General features: G+C 34.3%; 1 protein-coding gene and 1 pseudogene across 3 annotated transcripts in view; one reads left to right on the top strand and one right to left on the bottom strand.

The window, feature by feature from the left end:
• Positions 1 to 19,393, top strand: part of TMEM135 (transmembrane protein 135) — a 244,678-nt gene extending 225,285 nt beyond the window's left edge. For 2 of the 3 annotated variants that reach the window (XM_059930619.1, XM_059930618.1), the window contains 7 exons: positions 356 to 425; positions 3,618 to 3,785; positions 8,714 to 8,777; positions 9,756 to 9,832; positions 13,908 to 14,006; positions 14,822 to 14,889; positions 17,050 to 19,393. In XM_059930619.1, coding sequence (XP_059786602.1) covers positions 356 to 425; positions 3,618 to 3,785; positions 8,714 to 8,777; positions 9,756 to 9,832; positions 13,908 to 14,006; positions 14,822 to 14,889; positions 17,050 to 17,182 — 679 coding nt within the window. In that variant the 3' untranslated portion in view covers positions 17,183 to 19,393. The remainder of the gene's footprint in view (positions 1 to 355; positions 426 to 3,617; positions 3,786 to 8,713; positions 8,778 to 9,755; positions 9,833 to 13,907; positions 14,007 to 14,821; positions 14,890 to 17,049) is intronic. The other variant, XM_059930620.1, reaches the window with a different exon arrangement.
• On the bottom strand, positions 7,641 to 8,233 carry LOC132369745 (dihydrofolate reductase-like; annotated as a pseudogene).
• Positions 19,394 to 19,735: the final 342 nt, after the last annotated feature.

Here is a 19,735-nt window from a genome sequence, read left to right as displayed (position 1 = left end):
ACGATTTAAAGCTTCCAAAAGATTTGGCAGAGTATAGAGATAACATATACATATTTTTCATATTTAGTCACAAATATTTACCAATATGGCTTTTCTGTTCCACATTCAAGTATTTTGACTGCAGTCACATATCTTATACAGTGTGTCAAATGGTGAGCAGCAAAGGGAAAAAAAATCTGTTATCTTTGCTTCTGTATGTCCTAAGAAATCAAAAGATGCACACATTTAGAAACGAGTTGATAATGTTTTCTCCTTTTTTGGTTAGAGAGTTTTAAGCAGATCAACACACACACACACATGCACGCACGCACACACACACATTTTAATTATATTAGTTTTTTTGGTTTAATTTCAGATGTAAGCATGGACCAAGGCATAGATGTTGCAAACACTATGAGGATAATTGCATCTCTTATTGCATTAAAGTAAGTATATAAAATCTACTTTAATAACCACAGGGAATATGTATAGAAAAAACTTACTTATTAAAACATAATTTCAAAGTAAATGGAAAAGTTGACAATCATTGCTATCATTCTTTGCATTTGACTTGAAGAATAAGACACTTGTGAGAAATAGATAACAATTTAGCTTTTAGTATTCACTTACCAGATCCTTTGTTAAATAATTTTTACATTAGCTTACTTAATAAATGTAAAACTTACAAAGTAGAAGGTGAAGCAACAACAACAAAGAAGAGAAAAATAAAGTCAAGTTAAAATTAAAATTTGTACTTTGCAATGTATCCTCATTAGAATACATCTTAGAACAAGGCCCCTGGACTGTGCTGTGTGCTAGGGGATCGGCAGTCACACACATACACTGTGCCATCTGGGACAGTGGCATTTGGTTTTGGACTTGTAAAGCTGTTACATTTTTTAAGGCATGAAGGTAACTGGAGCATGTCCACAGTTGTTCTACATTAAGAAAGTTAGTTATGCCCACTGACATAAATTCCCCACTCCCTAATATATTAGTGTACCAGGGCCGTGCTCCCTCCCCATCCCCCATCCCATGCCTGCCACCGCCCCCCATCCCCCCATCCCACCAACTCTGAGAAGGAAGTTAATTTTCATTGCAGTTAGTCTGTCACAGGTGGCACCATCTGCTACAAGTTCTTTAGTTTTGGATGGTGCTCTAACAATCCTGATGCTTTAGAAAATTTATGTTCTTCCTTACATCTGATCCCCACTTTATTGATGATGAGAAGAGCAGAGTTGTACAGCACCCCAAAAGACAGCCTCCTGACCGTCCCTCTAGAAAGGGAGGGACTGTATCACATTAGTGCCTATGAATGTGAATGCCTGTGGCCGAGTGTTGATGGTGGCACGCACCCAAGCCAACACTTACCTTTAAAGTACTCAAAGACAGAACCAGGGGCAAAAGCAGTAGAGTATTTTTTTGAGTTGTGAAGTAGTTTCTGACACACTCTTTCCAAATCTGATTTCCTGCCCCATTTTTAAAGTGGCAAAACAAAAAAAAAGAATGTTGCCGGCTGCCTCAAAGTCTACCAGCTCCCAGAGAGGGTTATTATTCCCTCCAACTGGACATAATTCTAGTTCAAGGGGAAACTTCAGGAGGGGAACTAAGAAAAGCATTTTGACTAAATTAGAGGTATTTGAGAAATTTGGGGGAGAGGAGAGGTGATATTTTTAAAAAAGTATACGAGAAAGTTAGTGAGAATTACTGAGCTATGAAAAAAATGTAGTCATTCTTTCAAGCGTGTACCAGTACTATAAACTTACTAATTTATGTATACATTGTAATATTATGTCCATGAATGTAGAATTATTTGGAGATTTGTGGGTGAGGAATTTATATCACAAGAATAGTAAAATATTTTGACAGTGCACCTCATTATTCCATGGACTCAGTTACACCTCATGTTAAATCATACCCCTGAGTGAATATTCAGATGAATTACATTCCCCCCAAATCACTATACTCCATTCACACGAACTTTTTGTTGATACCTGCCAGTCTCTTTTTTGGCTTTGTGCTTTTTGTCCAAGCTACCCGAAATGTTTTTCTCATGCCAGCTCCTTCTCTTTTGTGTCTATTTAAACGTCACATCCTCAGTAGCCTTCCCTTACCACTCAGTCTAATATAGGGTGCCCTGTTAATTTCTTTCCCAGTGCCCTGATTACTTCCTTCTCAACACTTACTGTAATCTGTAATTACTTTATGTTTATTTGTTTACTGATTTTCTCTTCCTCTAATGAGCATGGAAGCTCCATGAAGGCAGGGGCTTTGTGTCCTCTTTACTACTCTATCCCCAGCATCTAGTGTGATGTTCGGCACATGAGAGGCATTCACTGAATCTTTCCTGAATACGTGAAAGGGTGAATGGATGGAAGGATGAATAGATCTCTTGAAAATAGTGTGAAATGATTGAACATGAGTGTGATCTTTGAACCCTTAGGTTAATATTATGATATTATCAGTGACAAGATACAGGTGTGACCACTTCATGCATTAAACAAACACTAGGCAGTTTCAGTTAAGCAAATGCATGATAATTCATGCTAATTGTTTGGACAATTTAATTTTCATGTTTTAACCAGGTATTAGGTAGTTTCAGGTAAATTAATGAATGTTTCTTCATAGTAACTCAATTTTTTTTTTAAAAAAAAAGAAGGCTGCTATCCAGAAGGTACAAACCTGACGTTTGAAACTTAGCAGCAAACGCTACTAAGAATGTAGACGTTTTTCCATTCCAGTGGGGGTGAAAGAGGAGGAGGATGGGAGATCAGTATTACAGTGTATTGGTTGAATCATGTATAAAATACTATTCTTTTTGATAACATTTTGTTTCGAGATGACTGGAATTGTTCAGTCTGTTACCCTTAAGTGACATCAAACTTCATTTTCCTAAAGAGTGAAATGAAATTGACCAACATTAGTCATCCTTCCTCCCTTTTACACTGTAGATAGTTGCAGGTAATATGGAGAAATGTTGACAGCAAATGTGGATTTGTAGCAAATTTGCTTTCTCAGGTTTTGTTTAGTTTACCTTAAAGCTGCCATTCCCTAGAGATGTTTCAGCTTGACACATTGAGCACAGAAGTAAAAACCTAGATAGAATTATTTCTTTTCCTGGAAAATTCTTTAAACTTGATCGTTTAAATAGTTGACACCAAAGGTCTAAACAGATAATACAATTATTTTCTGTCAAAAGAATCTCTGCTGAAACTAATGATTAAGAGGCATTTTCTGTTAAAATTTCCAAAAGCATTTGGTTTTGTTAACTATTTTTTTTGGAGTTGCAGTGCTTTTGTTTCTAAAACTGTTTGTGGTTTAGGGATTATAAATCCCAGTTATGTCAACAAAATGTCAAGAAGTAGAAGTTTGGTGCATAGATAGACTTGGCCAGTGCTTGGGAGACTTTTTAAGCCTTTGTAAATCATAGAAAGTATGTTTGCTGCAAGATTTCACGCTTATTTTTAAGGCAATTGTTTTAAAATTGTTTGAGGTTTAGGACTTAATTTTGAAAATGGCTGTGATATAAACTTGTCTTAATATTTTTAGTTCCGTTTTGATTCTGCAACAATAAAATTTATATCTATTGTTCTTCAAAATTTGGTTGTAAATCAGAATTTCCTCCCAATTTTCTCTAGGGTTTTATCAGAATGTTTAGCGTGGGATACTTGATCCAGTGCTGCCTCCGGATTCCCTCTGCATTTAGGCATCTGTTTACACAGCCATCCCGGCTACTTTCTCTCTTCTACAATAAAGAAAACTTCCAGCTCGGAGCTTTTCTGGGCTCTTTTGTTAGTATATACAAGGTAAGGCTTTCAGAAGAGGAAAGAAAAGTGGGAAATAAATAACATGGCTATTGTTAAAATGAGATACGGCCTTAACTCATCTGTCATTTTTTTTTAATGCTTCTTTCTATAGTATTTGTAAATATCTCATCACCAAATATGCACATTATGTTGGGAATAGAGGCTGGAGATACTTCTTCTCTTAAAGCTTGAAAGTGTAGATATATTTGCATTTATACATAATATTAAAGATTTTCAAAAACTCATTTTCTTTTTTTCAACAATGTAGTCACTGAGAAAATATGAACTTCCTGATATTTCTGACATCAAAAGTGATGTATCTATTTTTCTGAATAACTTTACTACCTGATTATTAATTTAAACATTTTCAGACCCTCCTAGCTGATATCAACCTTTGATAGAAACAGTAAGGATTTTCTGTTGTAACTGATATAAGCAATGACTTATTTTCCATCTCCCACTCACTCACTCTTTCTACTATACTCTCTCAAATAAACAAAGTTAACATTCTTCCACCTCTTTCTGCATGTTCCTATAAATGTACCCACACATATATAATAAGCACCCACCTAAACACATATATAGGGATCATCTGTGACACAGCACTCTGCAGTTTGAAGTAATGGCCTTTTGTTTAACGGGAATCACTAATATGTAAATCATATTACTGACATATTTTATTAAACATCTAAAATTTATATTCAAAATTTAAAGGTTAAAATGTGTTAACTAAGGTTGACCTGTATGCATGTGCATGCGTGTGTGCGTGTGCACACACACAGTTGTTAAAAGGAAATACTGGGAAAAACTGAATTCTGGAATTATTTTGGATAAGGTGGTTGTGTTTCATTTTATGATAAAGTTTACCTATAAAAGGTAGATGTGGAGAAAGTATTTTGAAATGGAAAGGAAAAAGTGGCAAACTATAAACTATAGTTAATTAATCACTTGTTATGAAATATTACTAACATTGAAAACATTTTCAATATGGTTTGACTAGGAAGCATTACTTATATCTTTGAATATATACAAGAGTTAATAGGACAGAATATTGGTGATAATATGTTTATATTCACATTCTTTTTCATTTCTTGTGTCATAGAGTTTGTATTTACTCTTAAGATAAACTCTTAAATATTTACATGTGGATTATCTCCAACATTTTTAGCCCAGGTTGGTTATTCTCCACCATCCAGCATATCTGAGAGCATAGGCTTTTTTGTTTGTTTACATTTTTGCTACTTATTTGCTTAGGTAATATAAACTAATGGTAATTAAACTAAGGAAAATGCAACTGGGTCAGAAAATCTATTATAAAAAATATTCATACAGCATGTTCCAAAGCCATATGTGATTTCTGAAAAATTTATCAATTTTTTGCATCTTCCTAAGAATGTAATTAAGAGAAGGTCAGGCAAACAAACCTTATTTCTTCTGTGTCTTCTTGGTGAACTGACCCTTTTTCCATTTTGTAATGTTCCTCTTTATCCTGGTAATATTCCTTGTTCTGAAGTCTACTATGTCTGCTATTAATATAGCTACTCCAGTTTTCTTTTGATTATATTTGATGGTATAGTTTCCTTCTTTAATCTTTCCGTGACCTCAGTTTAAAGGCTGGTTTCTTTTAGACCACATATAGTTGGTTCTTACTTTTGTATCCAGTTTGGTAATCACTGTCTTTTAATTGGTATATTTAGACTCTTTACATTTAATATAGTTGAGTTTATATCTGTTTGTATCTACTTTCTTATTAGTTGTTTTATATTTGTTCCATTTTTTTCTTTGTTCCTCTTTTTTTTTGTCTCCTGGATTTTGGGGGTATTTTTTATGTATTTTAAATTTATATTAATTTTTTTGTATTTTTTATATTCTATCATCACTATTGACTTATTATTTATATGTCTTTTTAAAATTTAGTGATTGTCTTAACATTTATAATAAACATTTTTAATTTATTGGTCAATATTTTCAAATAATATTATACCACTTCAGTATAGTGTAAGAATCTTACCACATCATACTTGTAATTCCTCCTTCCCATCCTTTGTGCAATTCATTTATCTTTTCATATGTTATAAACCCCACAATATGCTGTTGCTATTTTTGTTTTGGACCAGGAGTCAGAAAACTTTTTCTGTAAAGGGCCAAAGAGTAGATATTTTAAGCTTTGTGGAACATATGGTCTCACTCATAACTATTCAGCTCTGATATTATAGTGTGAAAGCAGCCATAGACAATATATAAATGAATGAGCATGGCTGTATTCCAATAAAAATTTAGCACACTGTATTAGAATTTCATATAATTTTCACATGTCACAAAATATTATTATTTTTTATTTTTATCCATTGAGAGGTGTAAAAATATTCTAGCTTATGAGCCATGTAAAAACAGGTGGCAGGCTAGATTTGCCTAGTGGGCCATAGTTTTCTGACCACTGCTTTAGACAGTTGATTCATTTTTATAACAATTAAAGATAAGAAAAACATGCCTTCTAAATTTACCTTCATTTTACCATTTCCAGAGCTCTTCATCTCTTTTTTTATACCTAAATTTTTAGCTGGTGTCTTGTTCCTTCTGCCTGCAGAACGACCTTTAACATTTCTGGTAATGCAGGTCTGCAGGTGGTGCATTTTCTCAGCTTCTATCTGTCTGAGAGAATCTTTTTTTTTTTTTCCCCCCACACATTAACATTTATTAAACATTTTGAGTATTATACACAATTTGCTTCTTTTGCTTAGCAGTTTTTGGTGTTTTTCTGTCAGTACTTTGTCCTTTTTAACTGCTGCAGATGTTACATTTTATAGACATATTGGTTAGTTCTTATTTATCAACATTTGGGCTCTTTCCAAGTTTGAAAAAAAATGTTGCAACAAATACTCTTGGGTCCATTTCTTTGTTCAGGATTAATTTCTGGAAGTGGAAGTTCTGGGTCCAAACCCAGAATATTTTGAATATTAATTGATATTGCTAACTTACACTCTAAAAAGGTTGTCCCAATTTATAAGGCAGAAAATGCTCTTTTTTTTTTTTGGATACTTAATCTAAAGCTTTGCTAACATGATGGGTAAAACATGTTTTAGTTTTCATTTTTTAATTCTTTGAAGTTTAGTTTCTAACTTAGTAATTTTGGTTTCTAGCAATATTCATTCTGAATTTATTACCTCCTTGAATTTTTAATTTTAGCCATTATGCTTGATATTAGATTATTCTTTTTTGTAAAGAGCAGCCAGTTCTTGTTTTATCATTGTAACATCCCATGGAATCTCATTGAAGATCAGAAAAAAAGTCTTTTAAGGTCTCAGACCTTCTCCTTTAACCACCGAAAAGGCAGTGTCATACCTGCCTCTTTACTATCCATGTGGAATATCCTGGAGTTCTCAACTTATTGACTCCCGGTCTGAGTGAACAGAATATTTTTCACAAGTGTGATATAGAGTAATTCACAGTCCCTCTTTTGATCTAATTTTAATAACTGAGTGCTAGCTCTTCTATTTATAATCCATTTCTGACCTTTGGACCCATCTGCCTATCTCCTAGCTCTATAGGCTCTGGTTTCAACTTATGCTATCAGGGGACTCTCCCACTTTGGGCTGTCTTGGTAGATATTCTACCCTAGGCAGGTGCTGGTAACCTATTCTTGACCCTTGATGGGCATTCAGGCAGTTACAGCAAGAAATGTTTCACAAATGGTATCTGATACAGTCTAGTTAAGATTAATGGGGAATAAAGGTACTTTGCTTAGGAATAATTATCCATAGATCTAAAGTCAACAAAAGTCTTTACAACAAAAAATACATAATTTTTCGGGGGGGGGAGGAGGAGGCTTGAAATAGATCAGAAAACACTTTCATATTAACTGTTCTTTTCATATTCTTCAAATCTGTACTTAATGCCTTTCTCCTCCTAGACATCAGAAGGAACACCTGGATATTCTGGGAGAAGTTTATATTTTTCCAAATCAGTTTCTGGAAAAAATGCGTCACTTTCAAATTCCTGCATGATCCTTGTCACAAATAGTCGAAGATGGCCTGGCCTGTTCATGGCTTCCTTGTAAACGGAACTGTGTCCCACTATCCAAACCATGTCCACTTTATATGTTAATTCTGGTTGCTCAATAAGTTTTAAGGCATCATCCAGACTTTTGGCAAGAAAATGAGCTCCCTGTGGAGGTTCCTTGAGTTCTCTACTGAGAACTATATTAATTCTGTCCTTTAAAGATCGATTCTTCTCTGGAATGGAGAACCAGGTCTTCCTACCCATAATCACCAAATTCTGTTTACCTTCTGCTGAAGAAGTTGTGGTCATTCTTTGGAAATACCTGTATTCATTCCTGAGCGGGGGCCAGGGCAGGTCCCTGTTCTTGACAATGGTTCGTCCCCGATCTGATCTTGCCAATGTTCTGTGTTCTGGGACACAGCAATGATGCAGTTTAGCGGAGGAACCATGACAGCAGCAGAAAACACTTCCGAGCTAGCACGTCACACCGACATGGGGATTACCCGCCAGCTTGGTGCGAAATTTCTGAGAGAGTCTTTATTTCACCTTGATATTGAAAAATGTTTTCTCTAAGTATAGGATTCTGACTTGACAGAGTTGTAGCTTATCCAGCTTTTTCTCCTTGTTAGAATGGGAGTGATACTTTCCCCAGCATTCTACATCTAAACAAAAGTAGAATTTTTGAATTCATTTTGAAAAATCATTACAATGAAAATTTTATGTATAATTTCTTAATAGGGTCTATCCAAACAGTAACGTTATAACAGGTTACTGTTCATAATTTTACCAATCATACATTCAGTTTGATTTAAATAAGATCACCAATTTGCCTCCAAGGTCAGCTAATGACTCACCCATTACAGATGTTACATGCATTTTTTTCCTAGAACTGAAACAACTGAAGTCATTGTATTTTCTTCTTGATACAGGGTACTAGTTGCTTCCTGCGCTGGGTCAGAAATCTGGATGATGAACTGCATGCCATTATAGCTGGTAAAGCAATGATAAAATACATATATTACTATTGCATCAATCAGTAGTAGGAATGAAGCAGACATGGTTTTCAAATTCATCTGATTTCTTTGTATCTTCCTTTCTCTGTAATAGAATCCCCATTAAGGCACTAGTACAAACATTTTATATTTGTGAAGTTTAACGTATCAAGGCTCTCTTGCCATCTGATGTTTTGGGTTGGCAATATAATGACTTGGGTATCTGTCCTGCTACGGGCCAGAAATTCTAGGGAATGTGTCACAAAAGAACATAAAGACTTAAAATATTATATAAGTGACTAATGGAAGTGCAATTAGATTTCTTAAAATATTCTGATTTTACCACTGGCAAGTGATGTATTTTTTAATAATAATTTTTTTAGGAACTCAAGTAATTTTATAAAAATAAAAACTAAACATTTTCTGTGAGTTCAGTATATGTATTAAGTTAAATAGACAACTTTTCAGATATTTATTAGTAATATCCCTACTATTAGTATTCCAGGCCTCCTACCACCTTGGTTTTCCATTTATAGAATGAAAGCAATGGAGGGAAGTGTGATGACAGCACTAAACATAATTTGAGCTGTTAGGAGAATAGATGAATGACTATTTCCACTTAAAATCAGAAATGATACCAGTAACCTTTAAAAAATTATTTTAAAAAATCATTGTATTTGGCAAGACCACTGCTGTTTTTAAAAGTTAAATTTAGAATGTAGTTTCTTGTGATATGTATATCAGAACTGTGGTTCCTAACTCTAAAGGTCAATTTTTAAGTTTAAAAATATGTGATAATAAATAAGAATTCACCCCATTTTAATGTCATCACTTATATTACTGTCCTTGATTTTGTTGTAACAAAAGGCAGTGCTACAAATCAGTTCTTTCCTATTTAAGTGAATCAACATTTCCGAGTGACTTAATAGCAAAGAAATACTTTGAGTTCTGATCAGTTTTGCCTTATTTGTTGTTTCAGGATTTTTGGCGGGAGTATCAATGATGTTTTATAAAAGCACAACAATTTCCATGTATTTAGCTTCCAAATTGGTAGAGGTAAGCAAACATTTTTAAGCACATACAACCAAAGGATACAGAGCTTTTTAGCTGCTTTAGTAGTAAATATATATCCCAGTTTCAAAAGCAAATTCTAATCCTATAAAAGTACTTACAAAGTCAGTTCTCCTATTTCTTCTTTTTTCTTTGTGTTATTTTCAAATATACACAAGCATAGAAGGAATAATGTGATAACCCTCATGTACCCATCATACAGCTTCAACAGTTAACAGCATTTGGCCAATCTCCTTTCACCTATACTGCTCCAAACCCCCAAGTACCAAATTATTTTAAAACAAATCCCAGAGATCAAATCACTTCATCCATAAACAACTGAGGAGAAAGAGTCCTTAAAAAATAAAACTAAAGAATAAGGACTCCTTAAAGACAAACAAATCACCAGTGCCATCAGGGTATAATCAAAATACATGTCATAAATTTTAAAAACCTGGTAATTCTTTAATATTATCGTTATCCAATTAGAGCTTACATTTTCAGTATTACCTCACAAATGTCTTTTGCAATCCCTTTGTTTTAGTTGAGATCCAAAGTCTCTTTTTAGTTTATAATAGTTATCCCTCACCCTTTCTTCTTTTCTTCCCCCTTTCTTTTTTTCCTTGCCATTTATTTGTTGACGTTCTAGGTTATTAGTTCTTTGGAATTTCCCACATTGTGGATTTTGCTGATTGCATCCTCACTGGTGGTGTTATAACATGTTGCTTTAACTCATGTATTGTCTGTAAACTGTAAATTAGATCCAGAGCCTTAAGCAAGTTCAGGTTCAGTTTCTTTTAGGGGGATGGTAGTGGCAGAAAAACTTCACATTTACTGTGTGTGTGAATTCCCATTACATCACATTAGGAAACACGAAAATGTCGGGTTGTCTCTCTTTTTGTGATGCTAAGATGGATCGGTGGGCTCCGTGTTGATAGAGCCAACATAAGGTTCCCCATCTTTTCCCCTATTGTTTTAGCAGCCATTAATGACCAGGGTTTATTATTTCACTGAGGGTTGCAAAATCATCATAATCTAATATTATTGTTTCTTCTGCACTTATTAGCGGGAATTCTTCAAAAAGAACTTTCCCTTTCAGCTGTTTGGTTACTGTGAGATCGTCTGTTCACAAAGTCATAATAAAGTGCTTGATTACTTCCCTTTATTTGCTAATGTTTGGCATGAGTTAGTCCCTAGCACCCTGCAAAGTTGACCTGTAAGTCTTTGTTGTCAGGTGTCTTTATGAAGACATGGAGTTTAACGTATTTGATTTGTTTCAGCCTATTGCAGTCATTATGCTCAAATTGCCCCATCTTTGGCCATGAGAGCCTCTTCAAGTTGACTCCTGTTTCTTTTTTGACGTAATGCCGGTATCTTTGATAGTTTTCTTGCTTTGTGATAAAACAAGATATTCCAGGCTCACCTGGGTGGTTTCCTGCTCCAGACATAGAATCAGCCGTCTCCAGTGGCACCTAGTTTCTTTTGGTGAGAAATGGTATTTAGAAAACTTTAGTTTGGGTGCTAAAGGTTTTTTGCTCCTAGGCTAGTCATTGTTTCTTGGCCTTTCCAGTAAAGAGTTAGAGCATCCTATTTTTTTTCCCTTTCTTTTCAGAGAAAGAGAAAATAATTAGGAGCACATTGATGTTTTCAATTCAAAGTTCAGGTTATATATTTTATTTAACTTGTTTGATTTTTAAAAAGTTTTATCTCACTGAAAAATCTGTGTCCCTAATGACATTAAGAAAATTATACAAATTTGTTTTATCCAAATGAGAGAGAGAAAGAGAGAGGAGAAAGAGGCAGGGGAGGAGGCATTTATTTTTTCTCCGTGCCTTTGGAAGCCATTGGAGAGCTTTAAGCATGGAAATGACGTGATTTAATTCACATTTTAAGAAGAATATTCTGGCTATTATATAGAGAATGGATTAGAGGCAAGACCGGAATCTGGGAGAGAACCGTTCGTCTCAGGCAGGAAATGGTGGCTTGTGTCAGGATGGTAGCAGTAGAGACAGAGAAAAATACCCAGATTTGGTGTATGTTTAGGAGATAGAGTTGGCAGGACTTGCTAATAGAGAGGAAAAGGGGAGTGAGAGAATATATTTTTTTTGCCCTAGCTGGCAAAAATATGTTCTTTGACATAGGGGCCATCCAACATTGAGATCTAGTTTGTAAAATGTTTCTCTAAATGGCTAGAGGTTTTAAAGCCAAGCAGTGGTATCGCTCTGTTTCTTGTATCAACAGATCGTATCTGATAAGTGTGCTGATGAGAACTTTTTTTTAAATGCAGGAAATTAGAAGTGTAAGCTTACCATGTCCTTTGTGGAATTAACGACTATGGTATAATAGGCAATCATTTTCCTATGATTGAAGTTAATTTTATATTAAAATTCTGTATTATTATATAATGCATATTAAGTAAACATCACCTGTATAGGCAACTTTTTTCTTGGAAAAAATTATTTCCAAGACATATTTATTGAGTGTCGATTATGTTCCCATTACTGTGGTGGTGCTGGTAAGCATATAGAAGTATAGGATACAGTCCCAACTCTTCATTAACTTAGACTCTAGGTCAACAGATAAGTTTTATTGTAGGAAATAATTAGGAACACAATGATCCCATATATCAAGAGATACCTGTTTCACATAACGTTTCTATGATGCCATTCTACCACATCTGAATTTCATTTTTGTTAACAGGAATACACTACAGTATATCTGTACCTTGTAATATATTATCATATTACTTTCAAAATAATGGCCCATGTTTATCTTGTTACTGAAGTAGATTATAAATCTCTTTGTACATATCTTACAGATTGAAGTTAATTTTAGATTAAAATGCTATATTAATACATAATATTAATTAAAAATCAGCTGTATAAACAACTTTTTTCTTGGAAAAAATTATTTTATGTTCTTTATTTCATGGTCCACTCATGTCTTCTTAAAGCTCCCTCCAACCTATTGAAACACCATTCTGTCTTGGTCATCTTTCCACTTTTCTTACTTGTTTCACTTTAGCATTCCTACGTTCCAGAAAACCCATTTCCATGAATTATCCTTTGTTCCATCCATATAAATTTGCTGGAAATTCCCCATACATGTCATGTATTTTCACCCTGTTTGTTACCCCTGCTTTTCCTCTCTTATCTAGTTGTTGATGTTAGGCCTCTTAGAAAGCAGCAGTATTAAAAGTGGGGTCAGCAGACTAGTGCTGGTCTATGAACTGTTCATGACCATACCAGTTCATGACAAGGAAAGGATAGAAATTGAGAGGAAGCATTTGGAAACCTTATAGCAACTTGATGGAGTAGTTTGTTTTTTGAATGTAATAGTGAAAATTTGGTTCAATTCTAGTAATTCATTTTTATTGTATTATAAAAGCATCAGGCCATGATAGTTGGAAATTTTTTTTTAAAAAAGTGGTTCTTCACTGCAGATGGTTTGAGATGCCCACTACTCAATGTAGTCATTTCTGAAATTCTCCTTGGTCCTTTGTCCTAGACAGAATAGTTGCTCCCTCCTCTGGGGAGCCTATATATATATATACACATATATATATTTATGTGTGTGTATATATATATATACATATATATTTGAGATAAACATAGGTACACATACATACACATGTGATGATCTACACATCTAATCAATATAGATCTCTTGTAGCCTTATTAAAGTATGTTGGTTATTTCTTATGCACTAATCGGGTTTACACCAGTACATGTTTAATGAATGAATGAATAGATCTAACAGAGAAGGGAGGACTTGGGCATTGTACAAATAGCAGTGAAGAATAAATAGCATGAAAGAGGTAGAAATAAAGTGCTGTTGAATTTCACAGAAAAGTATTATTACTGGCATCTGGGGTTTGGGGTGAGTGAATGAGGGAAAGGGAAGGGCTGACACTTAACATGTCAGGGAAGATGTACCTATGATTTGAGCTCTGAAAGGATTGTTAGGATTTTGAAAGGTAGAAAAAATAGTTGTAGATAGGGAACGTATCATTCCACTTTATTGGTAATGCTATTTAAAGTTGTTTTCTTTATAAATCTTGCGCTATGTGCTTGTTTTGCAGACAATGTATTTCAAAGGCATTGAAGCAGGAAAGGTTCCCTATTTTCCCCATGCAGACACTATCATCTATTCCATCTCTACGGCAATTTGCTTCCAGGCAGTAAGTATAACTTTTTGAAATGAGAAGTAGAATTATTTCTGTTTCTAGTGTATATTAAACCAATGGGGGAAAAATAAAGGCCTGGGAACATTTCCAGTTTTTACATTTTATGCTTTTTTTGTTTTATTAGCAAGATAGGTTGCAAGTTTCAAATCATTAAACATGTTAACTTAGTGGGCTAGGTCATGTTTTATGAACACAACAATTTTTAGGTTTAAATAGAGTGCAATTTTTGTAGGAGAATTATCACTCTAGTACCTTGGCTAGAATGCCCTAACTTAATTTTACTTCAAAAAAAGATACCATGGGCATAAATACGAATAATTGCTTTTCCCCAGTATTACTCAGGCAGTGAGGATAGGGGTAGAATCTAGTTTAATAGAAGCATCGTTCAATCTCTTTAAGTTCTGCAATCACCGTTATTGATGTTAATGGTCTTAGGGCTTTTGCAAAGTTTTGGGGACAGCTTTTATTTGCAATTTCTCACAGTAATGCTGCCAAGTTGGTAAACTTACTATAACTAGCGAAGTGCCAGCTATCTAATGGGTATCTAGTAAATGCTTCCCAATAATAATGACTATTAACTCAATTATTATTCCATGAGCAGTATTCCTATTTGAAGGCATATTTACAAAGATTCTTGAGAGTTATCAACTTAAACATTAATAACATGTTTTTGTTACTACTGTCATCACTGTGGTTTTTTAAATACAGTGAGCAATAAAAATAGAGATAAATATGTTCTGTTGCCTAAGACTGCTGATAATATTTGCTGTTTACTAAAAGAAGTCTCAAATTGAATATTCTAATCTTAGGCTGTCATGGAAGTTCAGACCTTGCGACCATCTTACTGGAAGTTCCTTTTAAGGCTCACCAAGGGCAGGTAAGTGACTGAGATGTTTTAACTGGTCATAGAAAAAAAGCAATTTCCATAAAAAAGATTTTGAATCTTTTCGTTTACTTGAGGGAATATTCTTTCAGTGGTAAAGTAGGTATCTAGCTATAAATCAAATATGACCTAAAATTTAATAAGAATAACATGGGGCATTCTTTTAGTGAACATTATTTTGACTATTTTTTTCCCTATATTATTTTAGATTTTTTTTTTAATAGTTTCTTCCTTCTTTATTTATTTATTTATTTTTGGCTGTGTTGAGTCTTCGTTTCTGTGCTAGAACTTTCTCCAGTTGCGGCGAGCGGGGGCCACTCTTCATCGTGGTGCGCGGGCCTCTCACTATCGTGGCCTCTCCTGTTGCGGAGCACAGGCTCCAGACGCACAGGCTCAGTAATTGTGGCTCACGGGCCCAGTTGCTCCTTGGCATGTGGGATCTTCCCAGACCAGGGCTCGAACCCGTGTCCCCTGCATTGGCAGGCAGATTCTCAACCACTGCGCCACCAGGGAAGCCCTATTTTAGATGTTTTAAGTGTTCTAAATTAATATGTTGACTTGCAAACTGCTGATAAGTTACTATATAATATTCTTAAGTCTCACTTTTAAAATCTTTGATCTCTTCTTTTTGATTAAAAACATTAAACAGATTCATTAGAAATCATGCCTGAACAATCGACTGATTTCCACTTTGGAAAAATAATCATATTCTTTTGCCTGATTTTGTAAGCACATTTTTCTTTGCCTTTACTGTCATATTCTTTATTATTGTTGTTGTCGTTAGCATTTCCTAATTATAATCTAATTCTTTGGGAGGCAGGTTGACCTGATAGAAAGACCATGAGCTTGGGAATTGAACAGACCTAGGTTTGACTGCAGTTCTGATACCCTTAGCTGTGTCACCGGTTGGGAAAATTCTTTACCATCATGATCCTCAAGTTTCTTTCTCTCTTCAGTGAAACAATAATACATACTTTGTGGGAAAATCGAGGTGTTTGTGGCAGCCTTTAGCACCTAGTAGGCATTCAGTAAATAGTAGCTGCCATTAATATTAGTAATAGCGAACAGCTGTATAGTGCTTACTATGTCCCAGAAATGGTTTTAAGATACACACGTACACACATACAACATACATATACATACATATGTGTTTAATCCTTAAAGTAGCTGTGTGAGATAGGTACTGTTAATATCTTGCTTTTACAATGTGAGGAAACTGAGATGCACACAGAGGTTAAACACCTGCCAGAATCACAGAGCTAGGAAAGAATGGAGCTAGGATATGAGCCAGGCAGTCTGACTGCAGAATTCTTTCTCTTAGCCATGACACTGTGTATCCTCTATATTATTATTATTTAATCATTTATTTCTTTGTCATTTAGGTTTTTTTGCACATCAATGAATTTGACCAGTTGATTATTTCGGAAGGGAACATACTTTGGGAAGGATCTAAAAATCACATTTATTGGCTCTTGGAATAATGATACTGGCCAATGACTCAAAACTAATTTCACCTTGGTATCGTCCCCAGAAAAGAAATGCTTATGATCAGGCACAGAGACACAGAAGGTCCATCCTGCACATTAGCTAAAATACATGTCTTTAAAAATTTTTATATCTCTTAGGTTAGGTGATGGATAAAATGAGGGTGTGTTTTTACTATGTTGTGTCTGTTAGAAATTTGAAACCCTATATGCTGTTTGCCCTTCAGTCACATTTGGATGTATTTTCTGTTGACTGTGAGACATTAAAATTTCAATTATGAGAGGAATAACGTTTAATACCTTCGCTTGTCAGTAAATGTTAGCGCATTCATTTTACATTTAGCTTCTTGTGATTTTATTCATCAGAAAAATCACAATGAACCTATTTTTCTATTTGACACAATCTAGTGGAAAAGATTCTAGAAGGGTTTGAAATAATGATGGTAATCTCTGGGGTTTCAGTTTTGGGGATTATCATCTTTTTAAAGAAAATATGAGACAGTGAATCTTGAGGAAGAGTATCAAAGTGACTTTTGAATCTGCCATTGAGTCTTTTGCCATGTCAGCCTTTTCTGTCTTCCCATTCCATGTAAGATAAGTCAAATGGAGTGAATCATCTTCTTTTATAAACTTCATTAAGTACTTGTTCCCTGTGTCCTCTGTTATACAGATTTGCCGTCATGAACCGAAAAGTCCTTGACGTTTTTGGTACTGGTGCATCTAAACACTTTCAGGACTTCATCCCTAAGTTGGATCCAAGATACACAATTGTAACACCAGAGTTGCCCATCGAGTTTTCTTGAAGATGACTGTAACTTATTAATGTGACTTAATGTTTCATTATTTTGTCCTAGAGAGTTAATTATGTTGAACACAAAGAAGGGGGCCCGAGCTTGAACGTCAGTGTTATTTCAATAAGAGACGCTCTTTTTTTTGTTTTTCTTACCAATCAGAAATACAGAAGCTTTTTAGGAAAGTGTTGCTTAATAATTAAGCTCCCTCTATAGCCAGAATCTCATTCTGGATCACTGTAATGGTTGACATTATGATATATTATTATCAATTAAATTATGTCCACAGCAATATTAAATAATCTATGTAGAAATATAGTAACAAATAAGAGTATACTTAAAATTACTTTAAAAGATGTTTTACTTCATTCCAATATAATTCTTGGTTAAAACTAAGAATATTTCTACATTTTAGGATACAAAGGATCACGGGTACATGGATTTGGTCTGTATTTTTTTTTTTTTTTTAACTTCTGAATTGGTAACTATAGTAGTGAAATGTTATGGGTATGGAGTAACTCTTCACAGACAATGCTGCTTTATTTAGTATAGAGCAAATTAATTGGAGAAAGTGGCCATTCTTACTTCAGGGATGCAAAGACGGGTCTCATACTGTTTGGATAAATGCTGTGGTATCCGTGCTCTTTTTCCACTGATACCTTCATCTCTCTCCATGATCAGATGGGTTCTTTGGCAGCCCAGTGAACCTATGTATTAGTGGCAGGTTAGGAGCAAATGGAAATTGACATATCTGATAAAGTTGAAACGTATGTTTTAATCTTTTACAGAATCATTACACTTGAATATTCAAAAACAAATGAAGTTACATTTAAACCTCCTGTAGGTTTATTATGTTTGTTTTCATTTATAAGGGCTGAATTCTTCATAGCTAAGTTTGTATGCTGTTGTCGATTTAGAAGGGATCAAATTCTATGGAACAAAAGTAGTTTGGGCAAGTTTGGCAGTTTGTTCCCTCAGCTGTTTCACCTATACGGATGTTTGACAACTAAAAACATTCTAAAAATCCAGTGGCGGTTTAAAAGTCCACTTCATAATTGGATGCAGGTTCTCTAGCCTCTTTTCAAAAAATCATTATCGTCACTTTTACTCATGTTAGAGCAAAGAAGTGACAAATGTAGTCACTGCTGATTATGAGTTAGTTCAGGACAGCTTTGATTGAAATATGATCACTCTTTAGAGTTTTTCAGGGACAAGTTATTCTTTTCTAAGTTAATGCAAGGCTTAAGTGGTTGTGATATGTTACATTACAATTAATGTAACATATAGGGATAATGGTATATTTTTTTAATATAATTTTGTTGCTGAAAAGTTTTAGGCTGCTGTAAATTAATTATGCAGTAGAACTTGTGTAGCAATAAGAATTATAACCCAGACTTTTTAAATGCTTAATCCTCCGTATTCAATTTCATCAAGCCTTGTATACTTCTGTTTACAGGTAATTCTAACCTTGGTTGTTATGGCAGATTGAAACCAAACAGAAAAAAAGAGTATCAGCGAGAGCCAGTTTAATTAGGCCAAAATTTTGCAGTGTGATTAGCTTTTTAGGATTGACTTGTCTGTTAGGCAATACTGTTAAAGGATCCTTTTGGCTTCAGACTTCCAAAATGATTAATAAATTCAGTTTTAAGTTTTTATTCACTGGAATCAAAATGGTGATTAGTACTTTGTTTACTTTTAAAAATGAAGTATTATAGCAGTGAAGACAGCATTGCTACTTGCATCTCATTTTCTCTATTCAGAAATTATGTTTATAATATTTTTCCTGTCAGTTAAACAGAAAACTTTTTAATCCATAAGTTATTATTTTCATTCAGATTAAAAGACTATGAAATTGAAAGACAAATTCTACTGAGGTATGATGAGATTGTTTAGTGAAATTTTACTGGTCAAAAGGTGCATTCCTATGATTTATTTTTTTTTAACACAAGCTATAGTCATCTTTTATTTTATAGAAAGTATGAAATGAAATAACCATCATGAAGCAGAGTCATACAATGAATGTATAGCTGGAATGAACAGTTAACTAGTTTGCAGTGGTGAATAGAAAAGGACAATTTGATTTCATCGGGACAGACTGCAAAGTATCGAGCAAACACAAAGAAACTGTGTGTGTATTCCTGAATTCAATCAAAATGAATGTGTTTCTACCTCTAACTAACCAGGTATGGATTGGCAACTTGGCATCATAAATAAAGTCAAATAGATGTGTCCATTCCAAAACATGTTGTTTAGTCTGTTTATACTCCGAAGAAATCCTGTCTATGGTAAGTTTCCTTCCACTAGACCTGATTATATTAAACACTTATTATGCCCTCTTAGTATTTCCTACATCTTTATATAGACTGAAAAACAGTGCATTGAGGTGCTTAATAGGATTATGGTTGTTTCCTGTATTAATTAACTATTTCCTGTATTAGTAAAATCCTACAGTTAGTACCAACCAAGTGAAGAAACAAGTTGCATGATAACAAATTGTCTCAATTCTGTTAGATTCTTACCCATTTTTCATCAGATAGTTTAGTCCATTTTATTACCCGTTTCTGA

This window comes from Balaenoptera ricei, chromosome 8 (genome assembly GCF_028023285.1).
Source record: "Balaenoptera ricei isolate mBalRic1 chromosome 8, mBalRic1.hap2, whole genome shotgun sequence".
Lineage (NCBI taxonomy): Eukaryota > Metazoa > Chordata > Mammalia > Artiodactyla > Balaenopteridae > Balaenoptera > Balaenoptera ricei.
The sequence above is the reverse complement of the archived record's forward strand: the minus strand, read 5'-3'. Positions and strand labels throughout refer to the sequence as shown.